We start from the raw sequence: 15,203 nt of genomic DNA, 5'->3' as shown, positions 1-15,203 counted from the left end.
CCGGATGGCATTCACCCAAGAGTTCTGAAAGAACTCAAATGTGAAGTTGCGGAACTATTAACTAAGGTTTGTAACCTGTCCTTTAAATCGGCTTCGGTACCCAATGACTGGAAGTTAGCTAATGTAACGCCAATATTTAAAAAGGGCTCTAGAGGTGATCCTGGCAATTACAGACCGGTAAGTCTAACGTCAGTACTGGGCAAATTAGTCGAAACAATAGTTAAGAATAAAATTGTCAGACACATAGAAAAACAAACTGTTGAGCAATAGTCAACATGGTTTCTGTAAAGGGAAATCGTGTCTTACTAATCTATTGGAGTTCTTTGAAGGGGTCAACAAACATGTGGACAAGGGGGATCCAGTGGACATAGTGTACTTAGATTTCCAGAAAGCCTTTGACAAGGTCCCTCACCAAAGGCTTTTACATAAATTAAGCTGTCATGGGATAAAAGGGAAGGTTCTTTCATGGATTGAGAACTGGTTAAAAGACAGGGAACAAAAGGTAGGAATAAAAATGGTAAATTCTCAGAATGGAGAGGGATAACTTGTGGTGTTCCCCAAAGGTCAGTCCTAAGACCAATTCTATTCAATTTATTCACAAATGATCTGGAGAAAGGGGTAAACAGTGAGGTGGCAAAGTTTGCAGATGATACTAAACTGCTCAAGATAGTTAAGACCAAAGCAGATTGTGAAGAACTTCAAAAAGATCTCACAAAACTAAGTGATTGGGCAACAAAATGGCAAATGAAATTTAATGTGGACAAATGTAAAGTAATGCACATTGGAAAAAATAACCCCAACTATACATATAATATGATGGGGACTAATTTAGCTACGAGTCAGGAAAAAGATCTTGGCGTGATCGTGGATAGTTCTCTGAAGATGTCCACGCAGTGTGCAGAGGCGGTCAAGAAAGCAAACAGGATGTTAGGAATCATTAAAAAGGAGATAGAGAATAAGACTGAGAATATATTAATGCCCTTATATAAATCCATGGTATGCCCACATCTCGAATACTGTGTACAGATGTGGTCTCCTCACCTCAAAAAAGATATTCTAGCACTAGAAAAGGTTCAGAAAAGGGCAACTAAAATGATTAGGGGTTTGGAGAGGGTCCCATATGAAGAAAGTTTAAAGAGGCTAGGCCTCTTTAGCTTGGAAAAGAGGAGACTAAGGGGGGATATGATAGAGGTATATAAAATCATGAATGATGTTGAGAAAGTGGATAAGGAAAAGTTATTTACTTATTCCCATAATACAAGAACTAGGGGTCACCAAATGAAATGAATAGGTAGCAGGTTTAAAACAAATAAAAGGAAGTTCTTTTTCACACAGTGCACAGTCAACTTGTGGAACTCCTTACCTGAGGAGGTTGTGAAGGCTAGGACTATAACAATGTTTAAAAGGGAACTGGATAAATTCATGGTGGCTAAGTCCATAAATGGCTATTAGCCAGGAAGGGTAAAGAAGGTGTCCCTAGCTTTGTTCATCAGAGGATGGAGAAAGATGGCAGGAGAGAGATCGCTTGATCATTGCCTGTTAGCTTCACTCCCTCTGGGGCACCTGGCATTGGCCACTGTCAGTAGACAGGATACTGAGCTAGATGGACCTTTGGTCTGACCCAGTACGGCCGTTCTAATGTTCTTATGAAATAGGGATGTAGTAAATAAATAAAGACATAAATAAAATAATAATAATTAATATACAGAAAAGGGGAAAAGTAGTTTATTTTGGACATCCATATGTGCTCAGGCCTAACCTGAATAACCATGTCATTGTAAAAGCAGCAAAGAGTCTTATGGCACCTTATAGACTAACAGACGTATTGGAGCATGAGCTTTTGTAGGTGAATACCCACTTCATCGTATTCACCCACGAAAGCTCATGCTCCAATACGTCTGTTAGTCTATAAGGTGCCACAGGATTCTTTGCTGCTTTTACAGATCCAGACTAACACGGCTACCCCTCTGATACATGTCATTGTAGTGCTGCATCCTACTGTTGCATCCTATCTAACATTGACTTTAAAATCTTTAGTTCAGGCACCCTTGGTCTGAAGTTTCAGAAGAGTTCCATGTTCAAAAGCAATTTAGGACTGGATCCTCAAAGGTGTTCTGGTGCTTGGGAGTTAGGTGCCTAAAGTATTGATTTTAATCTTTACGTCTAAATACGTTTGAGGATTTGGGCCTTAGGAAACGAAGTCCCATTGAAAATCAATGCTATTTAGACTCCTATGTGCCTATGTCACTTTTGAGAATGGACCTTAGGGTATGTCTACACTGCAGCTGGAGGTGTAATTTTTCAGCCTTCGTAGACATACCTGTGCTAGCTCTGATGCAGCTAGTATGCAAAAAAATCAAAGTCTAGCCACAGTGACAAGAGTGGTGGGAGGGGTTAGCTATTCTAATACATACATAGGCTCTCAGATGGGATCATACTCAGGGCAGCTAGTCCATCTGCCCACTTGCAACACTCCATTTTTAGTATATTAGCTTGATCCTTGCTAATGTGTGTATGTCTATTTGAGCTGGAAATTATATCTTCCAGCTCCAGTACAGACATACCATTAGGCTTCTAAGTCACTTAGGGCTAGCTCTGTAAAGGGATGTAAGTGTCTAAATGCCATTTTAGGTGCTTACGTGCAAAATTTAGATCGTTAAAACTCCTACTTGGATGCCACCTAATGCTGTAGGCACCTATGATAAAGTCCCCTAGGGGCCCGAATTTCTGCCGGTGGACATGCACAAAGCCACCTAAGTCCTGACACCCAAGCTGCTTGGCACCTAAGTCCCTGCTCCGATGACTATTTATGGATTTAAAGGATTTAGCCATTAGGTGCTTTTGAAAATTTTAGTCCCCCTGTCTTTCTATTGGTTCTGTAAAGCATGTAGCAGTCTCCTGGGAACTGTAAATATAACTAATAAAAACAGTGCTGGATCTTCATAGTCCACCTGTCTTGCGGATTTTCTATCCTGTAAGGTGAATTCCATTGAACAATATCTATGAGTTACTGCAAAAAAGACCTTCGCTTCCTTTGGGCAAGAGGAATTTCAACAACAGTAATAATAATACATTAAATGAATGGCATTGTTCTAGGCATGAAGTGACATTTGATGGCATAACAAAATTTTAGTGCACTGTATAATGTATAGGGTATCCATACCTGTGTTACTTTCCTTTCTGTCCCCACCTTGAACCCACCCCTTCTAGCTAAATATCCAGGGGTATTAATGAGTGTCATTTTCCTTGAGTGAAGGATCCAGACCACTGCATCTCCAGGTTAATATACTACATACTGCTGCCAACCCTGCCCAACATTGCTATTACAAACACCTTTTCCTCAGCCTTATATTAAAGACATATTTACATTGAGCCTCTTCGGTTTACTTATTTTGTGATACAGACATTTATATCATGACATTTATTTCTCTTTTAAATTGTAAAATGCTGATCACTTACCGATCATTGGAGACTCTATAAAACTCCATGCATTAGTCTGAGGGACATATGACTGCAGGACTCCAGCGGCTCGACCAGCTTCATTCACCCCGCCAAACACATAGATCTTGCCACCACAAACAGTGGCAGCTGCAGAATGCACGGCCTTTGGCAGAGGAGCTATTGTCTCCCACTGATTGGTGATTGTGTCATACCTAAAACAAAAGCGATAGGAATATGTCCAGATAATATAGTGATGGATGTGTTGTAAATGCATGACAGATAAACCAGACTGAGAGATAAACAGTTAGGCAGACCGATAAAACAGACCTGAAAACATACCGTCTAACACCAAAGCAATCCAACTGTTTTGGTAGATAATGCCATTAATGCCACTTTCTATCCTTTAAAGAAGACAATGATACAGGCACAGAGAAAACCAGATCTATTTCTTCATATGCCTCTCAAGCCTAATTATAGCTTGGGCTAAAGAAACTTAGGACACCTTTGTCAAGATGACTTCCACTAATTAATTTCTACTAATTGGAATACAGTAAGATTATTCTTGCAAATCAGTGTGGTGATATCCAACAGCAACCAGAGGCAAGGAATTGTTAATATACTTAAATTGTTTAGCTTGCGAAGCTCATCACATCATCAAACATAATGCAACATGATAGGTCTTTTTACTCTAGTTAACTAGCCATTAATGCACATTTTGTGCATGTGTAAATTGCCTTCATTTAATTGCCACTGTATGTATCAAGCTACTACTACACTTCATTGCAGGATATTGCAAATGTTAATGGGGAGTTTGCTACTGGAATAAGATTTCCTCATTGCATTCATTTTTAACATGTAGCGCAACAGAAAAGAAGATTCATTAGAGCACTAAATTAGTTTTAAGATCATCAGTATCTGATTTAATTAAGCCATTGACCATAAGGATGTGCAGTTAATAAACAATGGATTAAGATTCACTTTAGACAATGTCATAAGATCAGACATCTATGATTTTAAATAATGTGGTAGTGATCCAAAGAGCTCCAGTAAAATGAGCCTTGGAGTCAGTGGAAAACAACATGGTTCAATATTTCCATGTAATGGTACAGTGAGTCAAATAGTAGTTGCCTAAAAGGTACTAACTCAGAACAGTGGATGGCAAACACACAAGCCTTCATCACCCATTTAGAGCTTTGGCTCCTGATAACAGGAGGGATATTTATAACATGCAAATACTCTAGATTCCTGGTCTTCAGAATCTCTTTCAGAAACTGACATATTTATTCCTAGTGATAGTCTCCCTTTGTGACACATCTCTCGGTCTGCCAGGGTACTCCTACACAACATCGGGGAGTGAGCCTCCCAGCCCGAGTGTGCAGACTAAGTAGTTTGAGCTTCTTAAGTCTCTCTCTGGCATGTTTTCCAAACACCAGATCATTCTGGTTTAACTCCAGTCAACTCCTAAAGTGTCCACACAGGGATTTGCACCAGAGTAACTGCATTGGTTTAAAAACAGAATAAAGCTAAATCAATGCAACTTTCTTGTGCAGAGAAAAATCACAACCAGTTCATCCCTTAGCTTTCTGCTCTTTTCTATTTATATTCTTCCTTTCATTCTTATTATCTCCATCTTTAACTGCCACTTTTACAATAGTGGTGAGTAACTTCTGACACTCTATTCAACTGCTTACAGCCAAGAGAATTAACTTAAAAAACACCCACCTTGAACTCCTTCCTTGACTCAGACCTCTCATTTGACTCTGCTGTTTACAGTAGTAAATTAAGACTTAATTTACTGGATCCCATCCACCCAAATATTTCCCTCTGCAAAAGTGCTCACAGTACTTCTGGCTCTCTACTACGCCAATGCTAGCTCCTGCTTCCCTGTTTCCAAGCCTGTCCACAGCATTCTCTGGTGGCGGGCTTACCCAAACACTGTGGGTCTATTGACCTCATCCCAGTTTATGGACTAGACCTGCAAAATAAAAATAACCCTCCTTGTTTTGAAAATTCTGCATTCCTCAGCTTTCCCTCTTAGGACTCATCTTTCTCTCACCTCACTCATCTCATTTAGCACGTGCTTTCACTCTCTTCCTTTCCCCAAAATCTCAGCATAAATGGCAAGACAGGCTTTTACTCTGCAACTTCTGTCCTTTGGAGCAGCTCTCTGCCTTATGAACTCTCCAACTCTTTTCATACCTCATCTGAAAACAAGTTTTCCCCCTTTTTCCTCAGCCTCTTAATTTCTCTCCTTCTAAGATTAAACAGCCTTATGACTGAATGCTTTAATTTATTCACATTATAAAGTCTTGATGCTATCATTATCAGTAGTTTATAGACCACCAACTCTTCACTATCTTGTACATTATTTAATTTTCAGGAAGGATTCAATACAAAATAAAGCTTCATTGTTTAGTGTTGATCTGCACTCCAGATGGCTCACATGATGTTTAAAATCATATTAATGGTTTTGCCTTTTTCACTTCCTTCTGACTGTTCTGAGGATCTTAATGAACTATTCTTGGACAAGGTTCTAGATGTAATTTTGTTAAGACATCAATATAACAGTAGGTTCTGAAACAGTGTGTAAAGAGACAATTACAAATTATTTTTATATTTAATTTTTTAAACTGTATTCAATTTGTACATATAAATCAAAGTAGTCAGTCAATTTTAGATAAATCTAGAGGCCTTGCATCAGAATAACATACTTCCTCGTTCAATACCCTTCAGACAGATAATTACTATGAAGTATCAAAATCCATAAACATTTAGCCATATATATAGTCAGCATATGCTGACATTTCAGCTCTCATGTATTAAGAAGCCCCATCCATTATTTAGAAACCTAGTTCATAGATCCTCTTCATTCCTCCATCCGTTATTTGAACACAAGCACAGAATACTCCTGGGGGGATTCTGCGGGACTGCGCACTGGCAGAAAATGCTCCCCCCTTACCCCCTGCAGAATTCCTGTACTTCCTTGCAGAAAATGACAGGAAAGCCACATGTGTTTGTGTGGGGGGATAACCATTGATGCAGTTTTTTGGACGGACTTCCCCCCCAAACAGAGGTCAGGCATGGGGGGGCAAACAGTTATGTGTCACTGCCCCCTACTCATTTCTGCAAGTGCAGAGCTGCCCAGCTGAAAGGAGGAGGCTGCATCTTGGCTCCGCTGACTCTGCAGCTAAACGCTGCCTCCAGTGTCAGCTGTGCTCTCCTTTTGTGTGCTGGGAGCCTTCCTGTTTTCTGTGCAACAGTGAGTGCTGGCAGTGTGGCTGGGTAAGCAAGGGGTGCGGGAAATGAGAGAAGGAGGGGGTGAGGGGAAGAGGCAGTGGGGAAGGAAGGGGGTGGAATAGGGCAGGAGAATGTTAGAGTGAGGGGAGGGGGATGGTGAAGAACAGGGGATAGGGAAATTGCAGGGGGAAGTGGGAGTCTGACATTCGGTGTCCCCTCAGCAGAAGCTGGGGCTCCCCTGTTAAGCAGGCCCATTGAATCCTCACCCTAAGAAGTCCGACCCCCCCTAATCTAGACCCCTCTGACCCCACACTCAGACACCCACATCAAGCCTCTTCTCCCCACACCCAGACCCACCCCCCGCTCAGTGGCATAGCCAGGGTTGCTGCCGAGGGGGAGCGGCGGAGAAAAAAGGCGCATGTCCTTTGGCTGCATTTCTGCAGCCCTGCGCATGTGCCGATATGCTGCTGAAAGATGGAGCGGCGCATGCGCAAGGCCACCGAAAGATGGAGCGGCGCGCCACCGAAATCATGGACGAATGGAAAAGGCGCCACTTGGGGAATTCTGGGCTTGGGGGAGCAGGCGCTCCCTCTGCTCCCCACCTAGCTACGTTACTGCCCCTGCTAAGCCCCAACCACCTTCACCTGGATCCCCTGCAGTGTCTCATTGCCCCTGCACCCGAAACCCCTCAATGAGCCCCTGTGCATTCAGATCTCCCATTGAGCCCCCCGCACCCAGATTGCCCAACACAGAAACCTGTCATCCCGCACCTGGATCTCCCCACACTAAGCCCCTCCACACTTGGATGCTGGTGGGCTGGCCCTGCCTACCCACACCTGGTGCATCTGGTGCAGAGGGGCAGGTCCCGGTGGTGTTTCTGGGGCAGGCCTGGCCCTTGTGCTGTGTCAGGGTCAGGTGCAGTCTCACTGCCGAGTTCCTGTACTGAGGGAGGTGGGGGCTTAAGGGTGATCTCCCACCTCAATGTATCCAGTGGTCTATGCTCCCCACTGTCATGCTGGAGCCCCATTTATTTATTGACACATAAAATTTGCAGAATTTTAAAATACTGTGCGCATAATCTTTAATATTTTGGTGCAGAATTCCCTCAGGAGTAACAGAAGCAGACAGGTTGGTGTGCAAATCTCTCACCTTAAACATCTAGGGACTTATTTCCTGTTACACACAAAATTGCCAGAGGGGCTCGATTGAGAACTGTACTGTCACTGCTATTTCCTTAACAACCTTCTTCCAAAAACATAGCCCAACAATCCAATCCCACAGAAGATGAGTCTTGTGTGCTTAAAACATCCATTTCACAGAGTGAGTTTATGATTCAGCTCAGCTGGCACGTACACGTTATTTCAATAAATTAATAAATAATAAGGATGCATTACACATATCTGTCTATTTATATATCTATTTAGGTTTTAAGAAGGTTGCCCATCCTAGTGGTACCTGCTTGGCTCTTTAAAGACATATTAGAAGACAAAGAATGAAATCTTGGCCCCAGCTCATAACAGTATCGTAATGTATACTCACAAAGGGGCTGATGAAAAATTGCACAGACAATCTTAATTCTGGAACTTCCTAATTTCTGAGTGTTTGACTTTGCAACTTCAACATTCCTGTAATGCAGTGTTTTGTATGTAATACTATCTAGTCCGGATAATAAATGATCTAAAAGCATAGATGGTCTCCTGAGACTGTATTTCTGTGCCCCATCCAAAGCACATTCAAAAAGCAATGTCCAATCCACACTATAGTGGAAAATGTAATCTCTCTATTAGTGTAGGTCATAACCACAAACCCCTACACACAAGTAAGGAATTGCGAAGTTCCGAGTTGGATTTTAATTGTGCATGTGACATCAGAAAATTGAGCAATTAAATTCACATTGTTCTGAACGTTACTGATTCTCCTGAAAGAGATGACCCAAATTCAAAATGCCTCATTGCTCATAAGACTTGGAACAATTATTCCATCTGCCTTCAATTTCCTGAGTACCTGCTAAAATTAGAATGTTGGGGCAATTGGGAGATGTTTCTGTTTGAATAATGTCAGTCTGTGGGTTGCAGTTTTTAAGGTGAACTTTTTCTCCCTCACTTTTCTACTGTTAAAAGCCCAGAATGTCAATTCCAAAACTGAACGCGTAACACACATGCCCACAAATGATTTAAGCAATGAAACTAACACACTCTTTAATCCCTGTACTTCACTTTAATTTTTAAAAACTTCTGATCTCCCAGCATAACCCAGAAGGGACACACAATCTAGGCATGCACTCTGTTCTACCGTTGCTTCTCATAAGTCACTTTTATTGAAAATAGCAGATTAACTATAATTGCGAGTTTAACAAATCCCCATCACAAGGGCTTACCTACCTCTGCAGAGGCAGAATGCATTGAAATGATATGGAGAAAGCCTACTATTCTCCTAGATAAGTATGCATAACAGGCCTACACTAGCCTTGCTTTTTTAAACTGTAAATATTCTAGCATGCTCAGTTTAAGGCTTGTTGGGGCCTGAGCCACAAAATCTTTCATCAAAACGTGTGTGTCTCTGTGAGATCACAATGTGCAGGCACCACGTGGTCTCAGGTTACGTTCATTCTTGCAGTGCTTCCAACCCCAAGAGTTCCAAATCATGAGAATTGCATTAAAATCATGAGATTAAAAATACATTAGGGGTTCTCCTATTAGCCTTCTGGCTTCTGAGCCAGTAGGGTGCGTGTTTTCAAGTTTTTCTTCACAACCACAAGGGCTAGAAATTCAATGGAGCTATGACATGTGCTCCTCACCTTTAAAATGTAAGCTCAGATTCTAATGCAATCGTATGACTCTGGGAGCTGGGGACTTAAGAAAAGTACCAAATATGATGAGACGTGTGATAACAATTCCAAGAGTCATAAGACTTATTTTGGGGGCTGGAGGCTGATCTTGAGGGACAGGGGGTCTGGGGAATCACAGAATCCTAGAACTGGAAGGGACCTCGAGAGGTCATCTAGTCCAGTCCCGTGCACTTGGGGCAGGACTAACTATTAGTACTACTATTAGTATTAGGAAGGGGAAGGACCGGCTTTGCCTAATTCTCAGCCTACACAGTCACTGGTTTTGGAAATACAAACTGTTGTTTTTTTTTGTTGATGGTCTGTTTAAGAGAGAACATGAGAATCAGAGCAGGAGAAAGAAACAGACTAGGCAAAAAGACATACTCTAATCAAAACTAAATAGTCTATTAGTGCACACAGGACACGTGCTTGCATCGCTGTCATTCCTCTTTATCTAAAAGAGGATTTTTAAAAAACAAACACCCCTACACTTCCTTTGTAAAAAAAAAGCATGACTTTAAATTACAGGAGAAGAGGTTTGGAAATTTGAAGAAATTTTGCAAGCCTTTGAAACAGTTTTAGTCCCCCTGGGCCCACTCATCATCAGCTTGGCGTGTACAGCATGCACAATGCTAGCAAAATCCATTTACTCTTCACTATTTATGCTGCTTGTTTACTTTCTGTGTTCTCTCATTCACTGAGACAATGAACAAAGTCAGTTTCATTTTTGTTCATTTCACCTCTGTAATGATGGGATTGCAAACACTGCATGGAAAGGTTTACTCGCAGACATGCAAAGTGTCACACACTTTGGACAACACACACATTTGGTAGCCTTGTTATGTGTGTGCCACATCTCATGTACAATGTTAAAATGTGAAGACAGAGACCTAGCTCCACACTACTCACATCCTCTTTTGCCTAGGGGGAAGGTGCACTGGTCTAGGAGCCAGGAGCTCATGGCAAACATATCTGATTCTCCCATTTTACTGAGAGGTTGTACACAGTTACTTCTGGCAGACCTGAGAACAGAACCTAGGCCTTTACAATAGTAGTACCAAGACCTCAGTGTGTTTCTGAATGAATGCCTACTTAGCTGTGCTATCTGTCACTAATACTGTTGTAGAGTCAGCGATTGCGACACATTTCACAAATAGCTGTATTACCCACTGCAAAGTGTGCATGCCTCTAGAAGTTGGTCAAGGTAGAGGGCAACATCGTTCTTCTGCTCCTACTTAATCATTAGCTCATGCTCAAAAAAATCTTGTAATCTGGAGCTGAAGGAACTGGGTTTGAACTCTACTCATGATCCATGCTGAGAAAAACAGTAGGTAATCATGCAATTACAGTATGATCCTACAGCACAAAGAGGTAGGTTTAAGGTTGCAGATTATTATTATTATTACATGATAGGAGGGGCTGCTGCTAGCCCCACCTATTATTAAGGTTGCCTGATACTTCCCATACTAAGACCTTTTCTCAGCTTCAACTTTACCAGACATTAACCATTTGGGATGAATTTTTCTATGCTGGGTGTCTGCCTCCTGGTGATTTTTTGTGTGTGGAAAATTCTAGACAAAATGGTTCAGTCTTTTCGGAGAATGCAGCTAGAGAGAAATACTTTGTTTTGCCCATGTTAAAAAATTGGGCAGGCTTTTTTCGGACCTGCTAGTATATTGAAAAATCAGTTATTTTGCATAGCTCTAATTATAATGCATATACACGAGGAGGACAAATGAAAATTGCACAGGCAACCTTAATTCTACGATTTCCTAACGTTTGCGTGCTTGACTTTGCAACCTTAATATTTTCTTTTAATGTAGTTTTTATATGCAATATTTATATATTATTATATATAATTACATAAAGAAAACTATGTTAAAAGAGCATTAAGTTTACAAAGTCAAGCATTCAAAAGTTAAATGAAAAATCTGGTTCCCACCATGCTCTATTCAGCACATCTCAATACAGATTGAAAAGTATTTCCATGTAATGGATGCCTATATGAGATGAAGTTGGTATGTCTCCTCTCCAGTTCCCACACCACAAGCTACTACATATTTGTTTTAATACAATTTTTTTTCACTGGAACTTTTAAAAAAAGGGTAAATATTTCTATTTTTCTCATCCTCTGTAAAAGCTTGTTTTGACCAAATCAAAATTTTGGAGCTAATTTGAGTTAACAGTGTGCTTTTACATCACATGTCAAATAATTTCTTTAGGAGGAGACCCTTACCTTTCCACATGATCAACATTGCCTGCCACACCAACGCCTCCAATGGTATAAATTTTCCCATCGTACACCAGGCTGTTGTGTCGACACCTTGGGACTGTCATGCGGGATACGAGATTCCAGTTATCAAGTAAGGACATGTAACACCAGACATCAGACAGCGTGACACCAGACTCCATGCCACCTGGCAACAAGGCATGGGTGAGAAAAGGAGAGAATTAAGTGAGAACTTGGATGCAGATAGTTCACTGTATGTTGCAATCTAAGCCAGTTACCAAGTAAAAGCTCTTCAAATGACATTTGAGTAATTAAAATAAATTACCCTCAATAGGGAGCATCTGTTCCTATGAAGCAGATCTGTGTCATTTATTTATGCACCTCAAAGGTTTGGTTTTTTAAGATGACATGAGGATATCAAGATGTCAGACTAAGAAAGACATGTGCATAAAGGAATATACACATCCAACAATAAATATCTTCCAATCTATTAAATTACTGCACACTTGTAAGAAGGTGTCATGTGGCAGAGACTGACTGGCTTGCTAGACACTGTCCACTCTGAAACCCAGAATGCTTAATTCAGTTAAGTGACAAAGAATAGAAACAACATGTTTTGTACACATATAAAGTAGAATTAGGGGATTTTAAGGTTTAACTCCTAATTTTCAGACATCACTTCCATGTTTAGTTTGGTTTTGTGTTACAGTGCAGAGCAAGTCTTACAGGCACTGCCAAAGAAATTAAAATGATCAAGCAGTACACTAATACTGGATATTTCTGTAGCTCTTTCTAGTTGAAGGTCCCAAAGTGTTTCACTTTCCAACACCTCATAAAGTGGGTATTATTATTCTTGTTTTACAGAATAGGAAACTGAGGTACAGAAAGGCAAAGTGATTTACCTAAGACCATACCAGGAGTCAGTGATTGAGCCAGGAACAGAACCCAGAGTCTCAGTTCTATGCCTTAATGACAAAACCATGCTTCTTCCTCAGTAATGCTTTACCAAAGGATATTTCATTAAACCTCCTGTGTTATCCACTGTGGAACACAGCAGTTTCAGGTGGTTTTATTTTATTTTACTTTTATATTTGCTTTGTGTTTCACATCTGAGCAAAGCAAAAAACCCAGTGGTACTCAGCAAGTTTTGCACTGAAATCATTTGAGGCTCCTGACTTTTACATGGTTTCCACCCAGTACAATAAACTGGCCCAGATCCACCAGGTTCACAAGAAAGGGATCTAATAAACTTTGAGGGGTTGGATTTCATTATTAATCTTGTGCACAACTCTAGTTATTACACAGTCTGCAATGTGGATTCCTAATAGGATTCCTAATAGAAACTAGGTTAACAAAATGGCCGGCATTGCACAAAGACCTCCACTGGGGAACTTAACACTGGTACGAAAACAAAGAGATTTGGCTAAATTGGTAGCAATAATTTTTATTCAGCTCTGGTGGTTTTTAACATCTCTCTAATCAGCATAACGAGAAGTGATGGGGGAATTCAAAACCACGCAAACCACTCCTTGCCTGAGATTCTTTCTGTTCTCAGACATAATCAAACTTACACTCAGGGCCCACTAGGAGCATCCTTACAATTACCTACTAGAGGTTGCTTTTTTCCCCAATCCAAGCAAATGTACCATATGACTGAATACAAACAGATGCCTTTATACTTCAAGCACAAATTGAAGTCGGCAACTCTTTTAGATAAACCCTTTTCAGGAGCATGGCTTCAGGAGCATTGAACCTAACAAGATTATAGGGCTACAGTTTACTATCAAAAGAAAGATTTCAACAACACTCTTGTAAGCAAATATTTTAAGTGTAGGTCACATATTCAGCAGCTCAGTCAATCTTGAATGAAGCAGCCCACCATTTAGACCCAACTTCAGCCACTGTTTTAAACTATGTTACTACAACCTGGAAACCTCTTTCATAGATTTGATGGTTGTCCAACCTATTCTCTATATAACTGCAAAACGTGCTGTTGACTGCTCTGGGAGGAAATTGGAGCTGAAGTGAAATGGAGAGTGATAAAAGCATATTTGTTTCTTTTTTCCTTTCCCCGAGGGGTGGTTGAATAAAACTGGCAACCGTTCCTTCCCGCTTACACTGTACAATACAGATTGTGAGGAGCCAGTGCTTTTCTTCTCCCAATGTGTATGCTACTTACCTGAAAGATAGATGTTGTCTCCAGCGCTGACTACACTGAAAAACTCCCGATCATAGAAAGGCAGGCTGGCCAATGGGTACCATTTATTGTTTTGAGGATTTAAGCAAGTGACCGCCGTTAAAGCTCGTTGGTTCATGCCAATCATCTGACGACCTCCCACGAGGACTATTACCTCAGCCACACCTAGGATGCAATTAACCAAAATACATTCTAAGAAAGCATCATCTCTCACCAGGAAGGTAACCTATCTAAAAGCACTTTGCAGTCAATCCATTTCTCTATGCCCATTAAAAATATACTTAGAAAAACAAGTCTTTTTTTGGTCTCCAATAGTCTGTAGCTAGCCTATCATTTATAATTTGGTTTCTTGAATATTGTTGCAGCTTATTAAAGGCTCACCTATGAAAAAATATTATAGGCTGAATGATAAAACAGGAGGCGGGTGGGGAGAAGGTGAAAAGGACATAGTGATAATAGGGAGTGAGGAGATACAATTTAAACATAACAGGATTTAATAAGGAGAGTTGGAACCAGTCGTATTTGGATACAACCCCAACCTCACACAATAGGGCAAGATAATATAAAGGCCTCTATATCAAAAGATGAACAATGACTTCATTGGGATCAGGATTTGATCTTAAGCATGTAAACTGCCACCTGGCTTTGTCCTTGATTAATGCATCCTCACACCAAAGACTGATGCATTGAAAACTTTTAGGTTTTATCCCTCCTGGCTGCATTTCTTCAACATTTAAGTTTGTTTTCCATCCACTCCTTCAAAGGGGCCCTTTTTCAAAATACTCTTGTGTGCTTACGTAACATCAACAGACCCCGGTCATTGGTGGGTGGGATTGAACCTGAGATCTCTGGAACTTAGTGCATGAGCCTTTACTGCATGAACTAAATCCAGCAGGCTCGTAGCTAAGGCTACAGAGCAGACGCATAATCTCTCTCTTTAAGTGGTGTCACTAGATGGGACATAACACCACACCAGAGGTGTGTGGGTCACATTATCCCAAACAAACTTTGCCTAGTTAATAATTATTATTGTTACATGTGCATTACAGTTGTGCGCAGGAACCTCAGTCCTGGATCACGTCCCCGTGGTGGTACATGCTGTACAAACACACAGTGATGAGGCAGTCCATTCCTTAGAGAGCTCGTTGATTTAGATTTACCTGCGCAGACGGAGATTTCCAAAACCTTTAATCTTAGGTGTACACTGGGCCACATTCCCTGCTGGTGTGAACGGGTAGTCACTGGGGCCCATCTACTGAGGTTTTAACTCA

The 15,203-nt window shown here is 40.9% G+C and overlaps 1 protein-coding gene across 2 annotated transcripts in view; it reads right to left on the bottom strand.

Annotated features, from left to right (window-relative positions):
* Positions 1–15,203, bottom strand: part of KLHL29 (kelch like family member 29) — a 475,551-nt gene that overhangs the window by 30,549 nt on the left and 429,799 nt on the right. For both annotated transcript variants that reach the window (XM_050950742.1, XM_050950741.1), the window contains exons 9-11: positions 13,915–14,097; positions 11,742–11,922; positions 3,460–3,653 (exon numbers count right to left, since the gene is read on the bottom strand). In XM_050950742.1, the coding sequence (XP_050806699.1) occupies positions 3,460–3,653; positions 11,742–11,922; positions 13,915–14,097 (558 nt within the window). The remainder of the gene's footprint in view (positions 1–3,459; positions 3,654–11,741; positions 11,923–13,914; positions 14,098–15,203) is intronic.

This window comes from Gopherus flavomarginatus, chromosome 4 (genome assembly GCF_025201925.1).
Source record: "Gopherus flavomarginatus isolate rGopFla2 chromosome 4, rGopFla2.mat.asm, whole genome shotgun sequence".
Lineage (NCBI taxonomy): Eukaryota > Metazoa > Chordata > Testudines > Testudinidae > Gopherus > Gopherus flavomarginatus.
The sequence above is the reverse complement of the archived record's forward strand: the minus strand, read 5'-3'. Positions and strand labels throughout refer to the sequence as shown.